Source organism: Ipomoea triloba, chromosome 12 (assembly GCF_003576645.1).
Source record: "Ipomoea triloba cultivar NCNSP0323 chromosome 12, ASM357664v1".
Lineage (NCBI taxonomy): Eukaryota > Viridiplantae > Streptophyta > Magnoliopsida > Solanales > Convolvulaceae > Ipomoea > Ipomoea triloba.
Genome location: NC_044927.1, coordinates 15,997,509 through 16,016,573, shown reverse-complemented (window position 1 = coordinate 16,016,573; position 19,065 = coordinate 15,997,509). Strand labels below are relative to the sequence as shown.

At 38.3% G+C, this 19,065-nt stretch overlaps 3 protein-coding genes across 3 annotated transcripts; 1 reads left to right on the top strand and 2 right to left on the bottom strand.

Annotated features, from left to right (window-relative positions):
* The first annotated feature begins 6,692 nt into the window (after positions 1–6,692).
* On the top strand, positions 6,693–9,509 carry LOC115998370 (equilibrative nucleotide transporter 8). The gene is made up of 2 exons (XM_031237933.1): positions 6,693–7,253; positions 8,638–9,509. Exons 1-2 carry the CDS (start codon positions 6,713–6,715, stop codon positions 9,333–9,335), a joined length of 1,239 nt encoding a protein of 412 aa, XP_031093793.1. The 5' UTR covers positions 6,693–6,712; the 3' UTR covers positions 9,336–9,509.
* A 1,173-nt stretch (positions 9,510–10,682) lies between these two features.
* On the bottom strand, positions 10,683–11,963 carry LOC116000344 (EPIDERMAL PATTERNING FACTOR-like protein 8). The gene is made up of 2 exons (XM_031240411.1): positions 11,670–11,963; positions 10,683–11,318 (listed from the first exon to the last, which is right to left on the bottom strand). The coding sequence occupies exons 1-2, from the start codon at positions 11,761–11,763 to the stop codon at positions 11,083–11,085; spliced, it is 330 nt and encodes a 109-aa protein (XP_031096271.1). The 5' UTR covers positions 11,764–11,963; the 3' UTR covers positions 10,683–11,082.
* A 3,768-nt stretch (positions 11,964–15,731) lies between these two features.
* Positions 15,732–18,865, bottom strand: LOC115998112 (EIN3-binding F-box protein 1-like). Its single transcript, XM_031237586.1, has 2 exons — positions 18,475–18,865; positions 15,732–17,942 (listed from the first exon to the last, which is right to left on the bottom strand). Exons 1-2 carry the CDS (start codon positions 18,497–18,499, stop codon positions 16,081–16,083), a joined length of 1,887 nt encoding a protein of 628 aa, XP_031093446.1. The 5' UTR covers positions 18,500–18,865; the 3' UTR covers positions 15,732–16,080.
* Positions 18,866–19,065: the final 200 nt, after the last annotated feature.

Below are 19,065 nucleotides of genomic sequence, written 5' to 3'. Positions count from 1 at the left end.
CGTTTCTCATTTCCTTTCACATTGTTCCTCTTATCGAGTAGTGAAGTAGATTTATTGCATGAGATGGAAACTTGATTAGCGCTTGCTGTGGAATCTGCAAGTTCAACTTTCCCCTGTTGAGCTAACTCCATTACTTTATCCTTAAAGACAAAGCAATTTTCAATTGGATGTCCGACGAGTCTATGGTACTTGCAGTAACTCGGATCATCTACCATTGATGCCTCATGTGGTCGCCTCATTTCTGGCAAATCAACGAGATTGTGCTTTAACAACTCATCAAACATATGTGAGACATCAGAATCCAAGAATGGATACTGCTTGTTTTGCCTTTCCCTTAGAGAAAGCCTTCTACCGCCCCACAAGGACATAGCAGCATTCTTAAACTCACTACTAGCCTTAGTGAATATCTTAGCGGATTGAGTATTCACATGCATAGCATCCACACTTTCGTATTTCTTAAAGGATTTGCCCCCATTTTCAACATCATGACTCTTGCCCCCATTGTAGAAGCTTTGGATGGGTATGTTTTGTCCACCATTAGCTGCTATGCTTAATTCCATATCATGGGCGCGACTAGACAATTCCTCGAAGGTTTTAGGCTTGAGTACTTGGAGGATGTAGGAGAGCTCGAAGTGCATGCCTTGGATGCACATTTCAATCGCGGAGCTCTGTGATATCTTTTCCTTGCAATTCAAGCACAACTCCCTCCATCTTTCAATGTAAGCGGTTGAGCATTCACCCTTCCTTTGGCGGGTGGTGGTGAGTTCTAAGAAGCTGGTGGTTCTTCTCGTGCTATAGAAGCGGGTCAAGAACTTTCGCTCCATGTCATGCCAGCTATCAATGGAACCAGGCTCCAAGTCGGTGTACCAATTGAATGCAGTGCCCTTCAAAGAGCGGACGAACTGCTTGACAAGAAGATCTACATAAGTCCCAGCGTCGTTGCATGTTTCCACAAAGTGGGCAATGTGTTGTCTTGGATTGCCTTTCCCATCGAATTGTTGAAATGTTGGAGGTTGATAGCCAACGGGCATCGTCAAATCCGCTATCCTTGGAGTGTAACGCTTGGCGTATGAGTATGAAGTTTGTCCTCCCTCGAGCGTGCCTTTGATAGCTCCCATGATGAACTCATTAAGTCGATCTACCGGTATCATGCCCCTAGTGACTGGAATGCTCATGTCCGAAGCTAATATGTGCGAAGTTGATTCCTCGTGTATTGTAGTTCGCCCAATGCGATTTGGTGAGTGCGAGACGTCTTCTCCTTGAATCTCGGGTTGTTTCCCAGGAGCCCTGCTAGTTTCGCCATTCCTTGTGCTCTCGACCTTTTCAGCTAAGTCGTTGATTCGCTTTTCTTGGTTTTGAATGAGGTTGGTCATCCCTTCAAGAGCCTTAGTGATGCTAGCAAGCTGGTCCTCTATAGATGTTGCGCTTGTTGTCATAGCTGGCATGATGGTATAGACATGTGACCATTCTGGCGCAACTTTCCACATGTTGGACGTCAACGATGTTGGTGACGAGCCTCCAGTGTTAGCGTTTCCTTTCGGGGATGTTCGACTCCTACTATCAGCAACTTCTTTCAAAGATGTTGGACTCCCGCTACATGTCGCTTCTTTCGGAGATGTTGGACTCTCGCTATATGCCGCTTCTTTCGAAGATGTCGACATCTCGTTACCAGCTGCTCCCTTCGGGGATGGTAAACCTGCAACGTAGGTAGGCTTCCTCGGGACGATAGGGGCCATTTTGAGTCTTTGAATCATGCGTCGAACGATTGACTCAGGTTCAGGCGATCGCATTCCTAAGCTCCTTGCGCGGCACCCAGTTAATGGTCCTTCGGTTTCTCGACTAGCTTTGTAACTAGCTGTCGATGAAGACTTGGAACTAGCAGCTTGGGCATAGGACTTCTTGAACACCAATCTTCTTGATGCCATTCGGTTTGTTGGCAGAGTTGGTTGTTGAGTTGATCGATAGTGAAGGGATGAGAGGTAGAGATGTCCCACTGGGCGTGCCAAAATCTGTGAACAAGAAAATATGAAAAGTATATATATTTGAATTTCAAATGCGCGGGTACAAAATCTTTATCAAGGAAATCCTCTGATTCTCCACTTAGTTGACTTGACTTAAAACTTTGGCTGAAGGGCCTCCGGAATGCGACTTGTTCTTCAAAGAAGGGCTTTGTTGCTTGATCTTCGTTGAAGAGCCTCCGGTCTTTAATTGGCTTGATCTTCAGTCCACTTTAGCTTGCCTTGATCACTTGAATTGTTTGATTTTCAATCCACTTTTGCCGAGCTTCGATATGTATTTCTGCAGGGCTTCTTTAGGACTTCTGAAGTCTTTACTCTAGAGAGAAATGTTGTGGAGCTTCAAGTGATGATTGAGAATGAAATGAATGCCTCTATTTATAGGGGTGAGAATGTGAGACTCTCACTCCATCTAGAACTCTTTGATATTATCTCAAAATTAACAAATAAATATTTGAGATAATATAAAGAGTTATCCAAAATGTATTTAGTCATCATAATGTCTAGGTTCATGATCCTATCACAACTATAATATCTTAAATAATAATATATAATTTGACTAAATCTTTATCAAATAATTAAATTAATTAGGCAAATTACATAACCCAAATTAATTTAATTAATTGATATACAAGTTCAAATAATATGCGGTCCAATATTAATAACCAATTTAATTCCATCAAAATTTTCGTGTCTACAGCGCCGTCGCTTGGAAGTCCGTGGCTTGGATGGGAGCAGCATTCACTGGGAAGGGAGCGCAACCCCATCGTGGTTGTTGTTGAGTTGGCTACGGAGATCACACCTCTCGACGATGATTGTTATTGATCTGGCTATGAAGATCACCCTCGCGGTGATCTCCCACACGATTTTTGTTGATCTGCTCACGAAGATCACCCGGGGGGTGACCATTGTTCACTTGGTGAGAACCATGAGAGCTGCTGGATTCGGATTGTGCTTTGTGATGATATGAGCTGGGTGTTTTGTGTTTTGTGAAGTTTGCCTGAGATTTGATCTCGACTCTCAATGAAAGCACCAATGACGGTAAATATGTGTTACCGGTATATTTTGAGTATTATTAGTATCAGTGTTGAGTACAATCTTGAGTACATTGTTCAGTACAATGCTTAGTACAATAGTGAGCTCTAGTCCAGTAATGTTGTGTATGAAAAACCAAGTCCCTTACTCTATGAGTGTGAGTGTCTTTTTATATGCCTGAGTGCAACGACTCTTTGCTTCCACTTCAATGCGCAGTAAGTGACCTCTTCAATGTTCTTCAGTAAGTGGATATTAATACTGAGGAGCCGTTGGAGTGGTTCCTCCTCTTTAATGCGTAACAGCCTCTTTCACGTTTGTTCACTGCCTTCGGGTCAGTGCTGATGATTCAGGTCGGATGCTGATGCCCAATTATCCTGTCAGAACCTTTTTCCCTAAAATTTTCCATAAATTAAAGTCAATGACAAAAAAAAAAAAACAAAACAAAACAAAAAACAAAAAACTATAGCAAAGAGAACAATAGTGGGGATCGATAAACTTATTCCCATTTTTAGATCTTGTGGCTATCTTTGCTATATATTTTTACCTTCAAGCATATTGATAACACTAGTTAGGCTCACCCTCTTTTCCACGTACCTTTTTAAATTTTAGCTCATCTCATAAGAAGTATCATTGTATGTATCTTAAAAGTTAAAACCAAGTGCCTTTATACTAATCCAATTGTTCGATTTGTCCAATATTACTTTCCGGCTTCTTTCTTATTTCCTCATTTGAGTTCACACATCCAACTTTTCATATGTTGTCCAATTCTATGTTACTAACTCTATGGGCTTGGTAAATAGCGGTTAGCCGTTAGCTGATTGGGTTAGTATTAGTTGATAGTATTAGTTTATTGTAGAAAGATGTTTGGTAAATTAGCTATTAGTTGATAGTTGATTACATGTAAAATGACTTTCTAAAAAAGTTTATTGAAAAAATTACATTGAATAGCTTTTTGAATTTTAGCATTTTGGAGAAAAAGTTGTTACAAAAAGCTAATTAACAAAATACTTATATTGAATGTTGTTGGTTTTATCTCCCACGGAATGATCGAACGACAGGCCAACACCACCGGAAAATCAACTAATATTATCGGAAAACTAGAGTAACTTTTCAACCCTCTTTGTATTACGATCACTACAAGAAAAATGCTCATAGACGATGGTTTTTAACCATTTTCTGTCTGGTAAAAATTTCTGTTGTTAAAGCCGGTGTTGTGCTTTGAGTGTTATTGAAGCCGGTGTTGTTGAAAGTCACGCACATAGAGTACAATGAGTTGCTTATGCCTCCCTCTAGGCCTAGAACCCTTATTTATACAAGCTATGAGGGATTTCTCCCTTAGGAACTTTTCAAACTATTTTATGATGAACTCTTTCCTTATTACATTTTAGGCACTTTCCTAATTTATCTCGACATTCCTTCCTCATCTCCACTTTTCGCCGACGAACTCTTTAGGAAACTTTCATAACCGCATGTCTTACACCGCCCTTCTTGCACCACCTCTCTTACCTCGGCCCCTTTCAAGTCGGTCTGGTTCAACGACTCATCTTCTTATAACTTCTTTAACCCGACCTCTCTTCCATGGTAATTAATTGTTTCAATAGCAATGTTCAATCACTTTGAGTCTAAGATCTCTAGTTGTCTTGTCACCTAAGGAACCACCAAGCATATTCTTTTCATTATCAAACTTTTCTTTGAACGCGCTCCACAAAGCAGTCTACTGAATAGCCTTCATCCGACTGTCTTATCCTAAGCCGGCCTAGGCCACCTCACCATTCATTCTTCCGAGCCCCTTTTCCCGGCCCTCTTTATTGGTCGTCCTCTCTATCTACGTCGAGCTTCCAATACCAAGCCTTAGTATATCCCCCATCAAATGTTTAACCAAATCAAATAACTAATAATGATCAAATAAATCAAAATTAGTTGATAGTGGTCAAATAGCTAACTATGTTACCAAACAGACCTATATATTGTTACAAATTCCCTACCTAATTTTGTCATCCATTCAAGGTAAGTAAAGCTTTTCAAAATTCACTTTTACCCTTTCAAGTATATAGGTGCCCATCCATCATAAAAATATATGAATGAGTCAAACGAATGAACTAAAATTTTCCTTGTTACATATATGAATTCATTTTACTTATTATTATACTTATGCACAGGTTTCATCAAGCAAAATGGTTACTAAATTTGTAAACTAAGCTACTTTGACTTGTTTGGATTTTATTGAACAGGTTTCAAACTCAAAATATTCTCTTTAATTTGAGACTTGTCACATTTTTTTTGTCCCACGTACAAGTTTCGTAATTAATTTGACTATAGAATAAAATTAACTTAGTTTTTATTTAAAAAAAAAATTAAAATCAACAAGAAAATTTACAACAATGGGGAATGAAAATTAAAAAACCTCTTCAAACCAAAAAAAGACGATGAACTAACAAATCCCTTCTTTACACGTATAAACTTGCATAAGCTAAACAATAGCCAATAAATACCTAATTTAAGACAACACAAGCCATTGAAACTAACCTAGCTAGAAGCCTTACACAAAACAAAAGAACATGATGAAAAAGAAACCCAAGTTTAAAGAAACTAATAACACTAGATAGCCAACAACTAGCAAACAATCCCAAGCAAGCATGCATAGACCAGCATAAAAATTTTGGATCATTTTTTAATTTGTGCATGTCATACTAATTTAGCTTCTATGTATCATATTGTTTAATCTATCTTTCCAATAGTATAATTATTGCTCAATAAGTAAGAGGCGTTTAACTATTGGATGGAGTGATCGATGAGTCAAATGAGTGTACATTATAAGGTTATTATGACAAGTTAGAGGTAGTGAGGAAGATAAGTAGAAGAAAAGTGATAAGAAAAAAGAGGGAAAAATAAAGGTAGTTGATTGACTCCTGGTTTCATATAATCCATTCACAACACAAATATTCCGCATGACTCGGCGCAAAGCAACATTCCCAGCATGTGCACCAGAATACCATCCATCCATTTTCCGTCCCACACAAAAAGTGTACAATTTTTTTGCTTGATCAGGATCAATATGCCAATTTTTATTCCAAAATTCAACCTTAGCAGTCTCTGTCATCACCTCCACATTTATCACTGGAATCTCAACAGCTTAACGTTAACATACATTTTAAAAATAAATAAACGTAACAACTAACACAAGGTTCATGTTCCACCCCTGTCAATTCCAACTGGGGTCTCAACACTCAACCTCATTTTTGTAACGTTTTCTTTTTTAATTTTATTTTAACTTAGTTGATTCCAGTTCCCCTAGACTAATCCTAAGCATACAGGACCCCGCCCCTAGAGTTATTGTGGAAGTAAATCGCGAGTCGTGCAATTAGTCCACCAAGCCAGTCAGATCCTAATGTCGTGCAATCAGCCCATCAAGCCAGTCAGATCCTAGTCTTCATGTGAGAACAAAGAATTCAATCCAGACATTTCATCATTTTTGATTTTTTTTTTCATACATGCTTTCAGTGAGATTTGAGCACTTACCCTGCAGCTTTCGATCATGACCTTTAATCAGACATCGACAACCATCTACATTAAGTCTTGGAGCACATTTTTGCAACGTTTAATTGATGGGTTGGTTGTTCTCTATTTAAGCTTCTGTCATGACAGCTCGACTCCCTTGTAACATGGACGCAACAAAGTTTAAAGAAATGGAGAGCGTTAAAGGCGACAACGAGACGCCGGCGGCGGCAGCGGCGCCGCGGGACGCCTACAAGGTTGCATACATAATCCACTTCTTGCTGGGCGCCGGGAGTCTGCTGCCGTGGAATGCCCTGATCACCGCCGTGGACTATTTCGGCTACTGTTACCCGGGGAGGCACGTCGAGAAGGTGTTCTCCGTGGCGTACATGAGTTCTTCTCTGGCGGTGTTGGGCGCGATGCTGGGATTGGGGCGGCGGAATCCGATCACCAAGCTCTGGTTCAGGCTGAGAATGAACCTCGGGTTTTCCATGTTTGTTCTGTCTCTCATCATGACTCCCGCCCTGGACTGGTGGTTTAAAGACAACAAGCAACCGGGGAGATGCGCGGCCGCCTACTCCGCCGTGGTTGCGTCCGTCGTCATCTGCGGTTTGGCCGACGGCTTGATCGGAGGAACCCTCTTTGGCTCTGCCGGCAAACTGCCTAAGCAGTACATGCAAGCAATTTTTGCTGGCACCGCCTCTTCAGGTATATACTAACTTTCATTTTAATTTGATCCAGTATATAATAAAAGCAACCAATATTTTAAAACATTACTTGATTCAACAATCATTATTTTAATATAGTACACAAATATGTAGTCAAATGTTAACCATCAAAACTGACCATTCAAATGGGGGTTAGAGTATATAGGTTTTCAAGAGTTTTTGCAACTGTGACTAGGAAATTGAAGATGGAAAGAAAAAGAAAAAGGAAAAATAAAAACAAAACAAATTTGAAAAAAAAAAAGAAAAAAAAAGAGAGAAAAGCTTCACTATTGTGCTTGGTTGGGCACTATGGTTTGCGCTTCATGCCATCTGGGCGAGAAATTTGTTTTTTCTTGATGGATTTCATAATTATAATAAAAATTAATGCCTTATTTCTTTCTCTATCATTTCTCTCTTTCCTCTACATAAACATTGTCTCCTACAAAACCACATCAAAAATCACTAATGGAGATGTTGTTAGGGCATGCTCATTACTCACAGCCTATTTCCTATGATTCATGAATATATTATTTAATTAATGATTTATTCCTTAGTTTTTCTACTCATGAGACATTCCTATTCTTTTCCTTTATGTGTATAATACAAACGGACAAACCCATATGTGGAAGTTAGATAAGTATCACTAAATCTTCTAAAATTATAATGGACATTTTCTAAACATAATGTTCAAAATTGATTCTTTATTGAAATATTCTACCATCCTATAAATCACTAAATTACAAAATCACTAGTATGTATTGAGTCTCAAGTTGAAAACTAATAGATAGAAAGAGATGGTAGGTGTATAAGTTTACATGATACATTTTTTATTTTCGAGTCCGCTTATCTCCAACTCCTGAACTTAGCCGATCCAAAGCTTTATGATAGGATCCAATTTTTCCGATTCGGCGGTTCCATCCATGATTTCTCATTCATGGAGGTTGATAAGATCCATCCATTTAGCAGCACCTTAGGATGGCATAGCCTTAAAAGTGAAGGGCGAGGTTCAAACGAGGAAAGGCTTACTGTGGATACCTAGGCACCCAGAGACGAGTAAGGGCGTAGTAATCGACGAAATGCTTCTGGGAGTTGAAAATAAGCATAGATCCGGATTAAATTTAACTGTTATTGACTCATGTGCATTATCACTTGTTTGTCTGTTAAAAATTGTGTTTGATTGAACTTAATTCTTATTAACTCATGTGCATTATGACCTGTTTGTTTGTTAAAATTATGTGTTTGATTGGATTTAACTGTTATTGACTCATGTGCATTATGATCTGGTTCATTTGTTGGTGCATTACATACCTATGCTATATTCAAAAAAATTTTAAAAGAATTATGTGTATGATATATATATATGATTAATGATATAAATTAAACAGGGGTTTTAATTTGTGCGTTGAGAATCATAACGAAAGCGTCGCTTCCGCAAACGGCACAGGGGCTGAAAACCAGCGCGCACTTGTATTTCATAGTGAGCACGGCGATAGTGATAGGTTGCATTGGGTGTTGCAACCTGCTGTACAAGTTGCCGGTGATGCAGCAGCTGGTGGACGACGACGGCGGGGGGCGGAATTCGAGCCCGGCGCCGAGATTCTGGAGCGTGGCAAGGGCCATCAAGTGGCCGGCGTTTGGGATCTTCACGATTTACACCGTCACGCTGTCCATCTTCCCGGGATTCCTAGCGGAGAACATAGAGTCAGAGTTGCTGAAAGACTGGTACCCCATTCTGCTGATCACGGTCTACAACATCTCGGATTTCTTGGGGAAATCCATGACCGGAATTCACGTGGTGAAGGGGATCGGAAAGGCGACGTGGGGTTGTGTGGGGCGGCTTTTGTTGTATCCCATGTTTAGCCTCTGCCTCCACGGGCCGAGGTGGTTGAAAACCGAGACGCCCATCGTGCTGCTCACCGTCACGCTGGGGATAAGCAACGGCTACTTGACCAGCGTGCTCATGATTCTGTCCCCCAAATCGGTGCCCCTTTCGGACTCAGAGATAGCAGCCATTGTCATGGCGGTTTTTCTGGGGATGGGTTTGGTTGCAGGCTCAGTTCTTGGCTGGGTTTGGATCATATGAAACCATATTCTCTTCCAATGCCGCAGAGCAGAGGTTGTTTTTTGTGCACCACACCACATAGTGCTTAGCTTTCACCCTTTAATTTTGAATATAATGTAAAATTAGAATTTGAGAAGCAGAGATCTTATCCTATGAAATTTATACTAAAATCACTAAAGTTGATATGTTTATATATAAGTCACAAGTTAACAATTTTATAACATTGAAAATGTCGGTGGGAGTGAGGGATTAAAGATAAACATTTTGAAGGTTGAATGGATAAATGAGCTGGTGTGGGGGTTAAGGGACCAACTCTCAACCTTGTGCATGTTAAAATGCTGCAAGCTAATGCAAATCAATGGATTATCCAGGTGAATCATATCTACATGGAGTATAATCAAGTTGTTGATGCAATGGCTAAAAATGCTTCCTCAACTAATTAGGATAAAAGGGTCTTTCAAGCCCCCTCCCGCAGGTTGGAGAGGTTGATTTAGAATGATGTTCTTGAGATTGAGATTTTGAGAGCTCGAAGAATATCTTGGAACTCCTTATTTTGGGGGTGTATTCCTTCCTTGTAATAAAAAGAAAAAAAACACTTTTATTTAATGTTTTTTTTTTCATAGTTTAAAGTTGAAAAAACATCACTTAGGAGTAAGGACAACAATGCAAAACATTAAAAGAGAGAATATTTTAAACATATTACTCAATATGGAATTACAATTCTTCAAACTTGAGGAATCGCAAATCATCCCTAAGAATTATTGCGATTACACAGACATTTTGGTCTTTATACTACGTACTTATATTCCTTTACAATTCTTATATATATATATCAAACACTATAATAATTCTGGTAATTCTAAAACCGAAACCGTTTCATACCGAACCGAAACTGAACCGAACTTTATTGTAAAATCGAATGGTATCATTTTTTGTAATACCGAAATACCGATACCGAAACCGAAACCGAAAAAAATCGTACCGAATCCCGAAGTGCCCACCCTTACTATAATTTCTGGTAATTCTATTCATGCGTATCAAATAGTAGAATTTGAATTCCTACCTTAGCTTAGCTTATTCTCACCTTAATTCTTACCACGAGAATACAATTCATTTCTCCCTAATTCCTCCTTGCAAACAACCAAATGGTCGGTAAGTGTTTGACCAAATTAATGGTAAACACTTTCTTCCTTAAATGATTGGTCATAAATTATAATCACCTAAAATTTGAAAAGTTACTTTAGACATATATATGAAAATGATAGATATATTCCTAAAAAGTATAATTCCCGTTACGTGTACAAATTTTAATTGGTAAAGAAAAGTAAATAAATAAAAGCAATAGCACATTTAAAAAAAAAAAATCAATTATAGAATGACACCTTAATAAAGAGTAGAAAATGAGTAAAAAATAAGAATAGATGCAGTATTACTAGCCTATTAGGCCAGGTCCTATCTCTATTACTCTCTTCTGCTTTGGCCTCTCGGATTGCTATTGCATTCCTACTCTTCCAGCTCTCTCACTATTATAAGAAATTGCTTCTCTAACGTGCCACTAACATAGGCTAAGCTAGAATATACAATACTAATAAACATATGTCCTAATAACATCACAAGACATGACCATGTAAAACAATATTGTAAAAATTACGACCCATCCATTATTTACTAGGGAGTAGTAACAATACCACCTGATCGAAAATTATGCATATCTAAGATATATTATAAAATAAATTACAGAATTGAGAAACCCATTATTGTTGAGGTATTAAGGTTGGAAGTATTTGTTCCCACATCTACACTTCCATGAGAGGAGATAGTAGCTCTCATCTCCTGCACCAGATGAAGATGAAGATGAAGGTCTTCTGAACCCATTCTTGTCGTCATGTGGAGGAATGACCAAAGCAGCAACACAAGGCCTGCAACCCATGCATCTCCCCACACACTTTGGTGGGCTTGACCCCAACACCATTCTCACTTCCTTCCCTCTTCCTATTCCTATTCCTATATTCAACAAACAAAGCAACTCAATTTTAATTTCTCACACCATCCATGTTACCCTTACGTCAGATATTATAGCTAATAGCAAATGCACCGTACCGTCATTACATTTTTTGAAACATTGAGTGCTGGACTTGGCCCTAGACCCTATACCGACTTCCGCCCAACAATTCTCTCACCATCCGACGCTAGACTTGGCCTTTTACCGGCCTCCGCCCAACACATGGATCCAAAACACTCATGGGAAAAGATGGAAGAAAAAGCAGAGAATGTTTTGTTTTGTTTAATTTGTTGATTTTCCCATATACCCAGCGCAGCTAAGCTAGCTGGCTAGCTTGTGTATTCAGTATTTACCTGAAATGGGAGAGAGCAGCTGGGCGAGGGAATAGAAGAGCAGCACAGTGACAACAAGCTTCAACCCTATTTGGTACACATTCTGCGAAGCCATCAAAGATTATCTGATCTGCAACCTTGTCGTCCTCGTCCTCGTCCTAGCTTTAATTTGACAGCATTAAACAACACAAAGCTAGCTGGTGTGGTCTTAATTGGTTCTTGAGAGTGTTTGTGGTTGGGAGAGCCAATATAATGTCTCGCCCTCTGTATTAAGAATAATGGATTTGGCAAGCTATGTGAAGGAATATCAGTGATGCTATGGACACTCTAAATTATTAAAAGACAACCTCTGGAGCATCCCTAAGGTTTTTAGGTAGGGGGAGGAATATATTGGTTTTTTCCACTTAATACTGATGTACCCAAAAAAACATTAAAATTATTTTAAAAAAATGGAAAATAAATTAATAATGTTACTGTCAAATCTGTTACCATTTCACAATACTTTTGTTTATTTATAATTCTACTTTATAAACAGATAGAAGACACATGATCTTTCATATATAAAAATCATATTTTATCCATTTAACCACTAATTAAACTTGTACTATACTTTATATATATCATATTCATGGAAAATAATTCTTGACAATAAAATAGTCATAGTTGATGAACTTGTGAATGACATTTATCACAATAATATAATATTTGTCTAAGTTGACATAAAGTTAATGAACATTATCCTAAAAATACAAATACAATTCTTTGATAGATCTTTAATATATTTTGGTAGATCCGATTACACATTTAGGTGCACTATATGCTTTACACGGTCGAAACGACACATCTTAACTTTTTCAATGTACATGTATGAGTATTATTGCTTAGCATATGTTTCACATTACAATCAACAAATTAAATATATTTTTGTTATGACTTACTTTCACTTTTGATTCTATGATAATTCTTATGTCACCTCCACATTTGATATCCAAATATAAATTAATTATTTTTGTTATACTTGGTATATATATAACTTTCAATTTTTTGTAGTCACGTTTAATCTTTCTAATTAAATCTCTTATAAAAAATAGCCGGCATGTGGTCACCATTTTCACTTTAGAATCATACTCACTTGAAAACCTCTGCCTTGAGGCTTTTAGGAAAAAAATGTATGGATTCAAACTAAAAATGAGATACATTATATTCCAGCTAGCTAGCTATATTTTACTGAAAATTTAATTAGTTGAAAAGATCAATTGCAACAAAAATAAATTGCATACCAAATGTAATAAAATTAATATTTACTGATTAAATATGAAAGTGACCTAATTAACATGTAACAAGTTTTGAAGGATAGAAAGACTTAAATGTGTATTATATTATTAGGGGTTATGAGAATATGATGGAGAGGGATTGTCGAGTGGCAGTTGGATTTTTGCTGCGATTGATGTTATCTTTATCTTTGCCATGGTTTGGGCATACAAGGACATGACAGTTAACTAAAGAGAGTAAGGGGGAGGTCATCTTTTACAACTGGCTACAAGAGAAATGGTACAAAAATATTGCATACTTCCATTTGCCTTTACCAATGCAAACAGTTTTTTAGAATAGTGCTTAATTTTGTCTCATCGCTTTGACACTATACACATTTTTGCACATATATAGAAGCTGCACTGCAAAAACCACCCTTCCACTTTACTATATTTCACTCTTTCATCTATTCTTTCGTTCTTTTACTGCCCTTTTATTCTCATCTCTTTCATTTTTACCACTATCTACTGCCGAGGCAAGATTGTTTTTACCTCTAGCCCAATTCTTTACGGAGCGTTTGGTTGGGATGAGGGAATTAGAGGGGAAAAGAATTTAATTCGGTAGAACTACATTCAATGAATAAAGTAGGAATTGAAATTACAGTTTTTGGTATGCAGGAATAGGAGTACAGGAAATTGAAAGGTAAGAAACGACAAAATGACTAAATGTTCGTATTTTGTAATAGATGTTGTAGTATAATAATTAATAATAATAATAAGAATATAATAATAATAATAATTATTATTATTTTGAGGAGAAGGAGGAGGATGATGATAATAATAATAATAATAATTCTTTCAATTTTCTTTTTTTAAAAAACAAAAGGTATGGGGGGAAGGGTAAAATTGTCTTTACACCAACAAAATTGTCCATCCTCTCCATTGAATTGCAATTCATGGGGTAGCAATTCATCATTTGGAGGAAATTGCAATTGGAATTGCAATTCCCTCAAACCAAACAATATAGTTTGGGAATTCATTGAATTGAAATTCAATGGATTGCAATTCCTCCCGAAATACACTCAACCAAATAACCCCTGAGTAATTGGTGTTGGAAAATTTGACTTAAATTGAGTATTTTGTGGTATAATTTTAGTGACGAAAAGAGTTAAATAGACCCTCGAACTTTACCTAAACAGTCAATTAGGTCCTTAAATTTTTTAAGTTGTAATTAAACACATAAACATCTCATTTTGGTGTAATGAAACTCAAAAATCAATTAGTGACATGCTATCACAGGCAACTAGGGCTCCAATCAACCCCGAAATTTCCGGCAACAACGCAACTAGTGTCGTTGGTCGCCTTTGAATCAACGAAGAAGGTAACTCACTGGAGAAGACAACTCGTGGGTTGTCCGTTGATTCAAAGAGTTGTCGGAAATGTCATTGTAGTTAGTCGTAATGTTGACCGGAACTGTAGTGAATTGATTTTTGAGCTTATCATTGCATCAAAATGACATGTTGATAAGTTTAATTGCAATTTTAAAAAGTTTAGAGGCCTAATTGACTTTTTATGTAAAATTTGATGGACTATTTGATCCTTTTCCCTTTTACTGAGGTCTAATTTTGAGTTGGCTTGAGTCAAAGTAGATAATTTGGGTTCTCTTAAGTGAAATGATGAATTTGATATATTATACACTCAAAATAGATAATGGATAAATCAAATTAAAGTGTACCCAATTGAATTTGAAAAACTTTTTAAGTTGCATTTGTCCCATATTGGGAAGGGATATGAATTTGCATTATAATATATATACAATTAAACTTTTTAAGGTGTTTGAATTATTTAACATAGAGGTGCTATCTCATGTGTCATTTCTTTTGTTCAATTTCATTAAGCGTCTGTATAATGCGAAAAATCTCTATTATTATCTTATTTAACATTAATTTTTTAGTTAAAATTAATTGAACATACAATGTGCTGAATATGATACTATAATATTATATTTGAATACACAAGATTAAGGATGCATTTGAGTAAGCAATTCATTGTTTGGGATTGAGATTTATAATGAAATTATGAATTAAACTTGCAATTAACTTCAATAAAGAAAGCCAAGGACGTTGTGGTATAAGGGCATCAAACCCTTCCCTTTATACGGGAGGTGGTGGGTGTGAGCCTCAGTGGAGTCAATACTGACCTACTGCATTGTAATAGAGTTAGTAGTATTAAAAAAAAACTTCAATAAAGAAAAAGGGCACAATGAGCAGGAAAGCAGCTTCTTTTCAAGTTTTCTGCAAAAGCAGCACTGAAGATAGACACACCACCTTATCTTTTGACTTCCAAGAAAGCTGAGCCCAGACTGGGAGATTCACCAGGAATATGGTTCAAACAAATCACTAAAATCATGGGGCAAAGTTTCTTCAATTCATTTAATTTGCAGGCATCCTCTTTTCTCAGATCTTGGTATCTGTAGAAGATGGGATCCATTTCACACAGATCATACCCTAAAGATACATCTCAACACTTTCATCTTAATCATCTGCACATTCCAAGAAGACATTATTTGTTTCTGTTTCAATCTTGAAAACTTTGGATAGAAACAGACAATGGACCTAAGTAAAGAGAGAATGTTTGAACTCAGTGACTGGGGATTGTTGGACAGAAGTCCATAAAATTCCTAAGGGTCAAATACAACACTTCTGGAATAATATGATGGTCGTACGATTATAAGTAAAAAAATAAGTTGCGCCTTCGTTATTAGTCATATCTTTTGGTGTGAGTGGTAAGCCCTGATTCTTACAAGTGGAATCAGAGCAGGTCACATGTTCGCTTGATCTAACAATGGTGACCACCAAGACTGTTTTTATAAGCTGAAGACAAAGATTATAACTTTCTTGATGCCCAGTACAGTACAAGAAACAAGGGACCTGCTAAAATAGGGCCTTTTGGGTACATCAAAACCTAAGACTCATTAAAACAAAAACAATCTTAAGAAGGTTATCATGGCAACCAAAAGAGTTCCAACAGGCCTTTTGATAAGCCTGCAAAAAGTTGGTGCAAAATTGTCTGCCATAGCTAATAGCTTCCTGAATACAATCCAGCAACTAATATATCCTGAATCAGAGCTGATGGGATATCAAGTCCCATGAATCGCGTTTATATTGGCACGGTCTATAGGCTTAGGAGAGGATATCACACCTCCACAAGTGCTCTACAAGTAGTTCGATGGCGCTGCTGCTCATGCCATTGCATTGCTGGAGATTCAAACCGATCAGATTCTTTCCCAATTTTCGAAGGGAAGGAACGCTCTTGCTCGACACCTTGAAGCAACCCGATAGGGAAAGAATCTGCAAGTTTATTTGCACACCCTGGGACAATGCAGCCAAACCAGAATCAGTTATCAAACATTTTGAAACATCGAGATCGTTAAGGAAGGTGCAGCTGTTCGCCACTGCCACCAAGCTTGCATTAGTAATCTTCCTGCACCCGTCGAGATTCAGTACTTGCAGCGTCTGACCGTGCAACCTGGTCAGGGCAAACACCACTTCATCTGACAAATTCAGGCAGCCACTGAGGTTCACCTCGGCAAGGCCTGCCTTGGAGTTGTCCAGGAGGGAGAGAAGAGGAGCATCTGTTATCCCACAAAGCCCACTAAGATCCAATTGGTATAGCTGGGGGCAGAGCTTACCCACCATGGCCAAGCTATTGCTGCCAAAACCAGGGCAGTTTCGGATGGACAACGATCTGAGAGATTCACATGGAGACAGCAATTGAGCTTCTGGGGTTAGATCCATGACATTCATACACTTCACCACAGAAAGAGACTTTAACTTGCCACAATTTGAAATTGCATTTACGACCCCGATTTGGGTGATCCTGTTGCATTCTTCCAGCTGCAAACTCTCAAGGGCTCCAGCAGCTTTGCTGAAAGCTACGAGTCCATGATCAGACACGAAGCAACACTTACGAAGACACATAAGTTTCAGATTTGGACAACCTTTTCCCACAGCTTCAAGGCTTACATCTGTGGTTCCCCTACAAGAGGTGATTGTCAAAGAAGCCAGAGTGTTTAGACCTTGAGCGTTACCCATCACCCAAAAACCCTTTTGGCTCACATTCTGAAGTGCACTAAGAGCAAGAGAGGTAATTGCCTTGCCATAATGTCCAATAATGGCTAGCGAGAAATCAGTGATCTTTAACCCATGAAGTTTGACTTTAGTTGGGGCAGAAGACAGCAGAGTTGCAACACCCTGGTCTCCAACAAGAGGACAATCCTTAATAGTCACAGATTGTAACAAAGTACAGTGTCTCCCAATGGCTTGGAGCCCCTCATTGCCTATACTCGAGCAAGACTCAATTGTTAATGAAGTCAAACTCGGACACCTTTCAGCAATTGCAACAAGACCCTTGCTCGAAATCGAAGGACACTGGCAAAGATCCAGCTTCTCCAATGAATGGCATTCCTTTGCAATCTCCATAAGGCCTTCATCTCCAACACAAGGCACATCCCACAGTGAAAGGGTCCTGAGGGAAGGGCAACCACGAGCAATTGCTGATAAACCAGCATTAGTAATGCCACACATAGAGTTGCTCCCTCGGACCAAAAGCTTCCCGAGCCCCCCACGGCTCCAAGTCCCAATTGCAATGGCAGCAAGTCTAACATCAGTCCCTTTTTTCCCTTCCACAGTCCTGGTAAGGTACCCATCACACTCAATTTCGCAATCTGATACTGCTTTTGCACCGTCCCCATGGCTCTTGCTCTTGCATATTTCTGAACTGCGGATACTGCTGAGGAGCATGAGCCAGCGCTTTGAAACACAAGCGGCCGCACTCCTTTCACGCCCTCCGCCCAAACGTCTAAATATCTCAAACAAGCACTCATCTGGAAGGATTTCCATCTTTGAATTTTCTTCAACAACAAATGGATTTGGAAGGCACCGTCGCTTTTTTGAAGGGCAGTAAACATCCGCATAACCAAGAGACAAGATATGGCTAAAATCTGCTGAGCATAATGAACTCCCACAATAGAACTCGTCATCACCTGAAAACCACAGTTTTTGTTACTACCATCACCATCACCATCTTTAATTTTGTCTACTTAAACACCCTATATCACACACATATCTTCAAGTTGACTAGTAAATAAATTACAACACCCAAAAACATTCAAGAATTTTTTTGCTGTGCCGTTCATAATAGAATTAAAGTAGAAATGGTTTTCTTTCTCTAACCACACATTTTTTAGTTTTCCAAAACCTGTCTCTAATAGATAATAATTAAGATTTACACATCTTTATTTTTTTTTTATATAGCCACCGCTAAATGCTTAGACACCCTTAACTTCTTTACCCAAGTCTGTCCAACATTCCCAATCACTGAATATTGGATTTGGCTTTTACACAGACCTACAACAAGTTTGCATATTGAATATTGATAGCGTGGCAATCAAGAAACCCAAGTTTAAATTTTTGTTCAACCCCAAACTTACGAATAAATTCAAAAAAACTCCAAAACAGAAAACTGAAAAGTTATAAGGAATCCAGAAGAGAGAGAGAGAAGTTTGAAGAACTGACCACTACGATTAACAAGAGTAGGCATGGCTGCTTTTCTTCAAAAACCAGAGCGCAAATGCAGAGATTTCCCAAGAAGATGAGCGCAACCCAGATATGAATTTCAGCCCAGGATGGCATTCCACATTCCAAAGCCCCACCTTTTCAAGAAAAAACCCCCACTTGCAGTGCAACAAAAATGGCAAGTTGGAGAGGGAATGAAGGAGGAGGAAAAATGAACCAACGCGGAGAGAGTGTGTGTTACATACAGAACTATCTATCGATGTATGGGTGTATGTATATATAATCCCAGAACTAAAATATTTTAATGTAAAGCAGAATTATATTAAACGGCGTAGGAACAATGGAGTTAAATGTATTTGGTGAGATGTCATCAAGAACATAGACGCAGAAACCATGGTCTGTTTCCTGCCGTTCTTATTTCGTTCAATGAATCATTCCCTAAAACCGGCTTTTCCGGTTTTCCTTCCCACCTCGCCACTTGGATCGGACGTGGCACCTATTAACCTAGCCCCATACTTTTACCGGCTACTGGCTGCTTTCTTTTTTCTCTTCCCCCCCCCCCCCCCCCCCCTTTTTTTTTTTTTTTTTTTT

Coding starts and splice junctions, on each gene's coding strand:
- LOC115998370 (XM_031237933.1), top strand. CDS start 6,713: ATGGACGCAACAAAGTTTAAAGAAATGGAGAGCGTTAAAGGCGACAAC. Junction 7,254..8,637: donor TGCTGGCACCGCCTCTTCAG/GTATATACTAAC, acceptor TAAATTAAACAG/GGGTTTTAATTTGTGCGTTG.
- LOC116000344 (XM_031240411.1), bottom strand. CDS start 11,763: ATGGCTTCGCAGAATGTGTACCAAATAGGGTTGAAGCTTGTTGTCACT. Junction 11,319..11,669: donor GCTGCTCTCTCCCATTTCAG/GTAAATACTGAA, acceptor TGTTGAATATAG/GAATAGGAATAGGAAGAGGG.
- LOC115998112 (XM_031237586.1), bottom strand. CDS start 18,499: ATGCCTACTCTTGTTAATCGTAGTG. Junction 17,943..18,474: donor TACTCTTGTTAATCGTAGTG/GTCAGTTCTTCA, acceptor TGTGGTTTTCAG/GTGATGACGAGTTCTATTGT.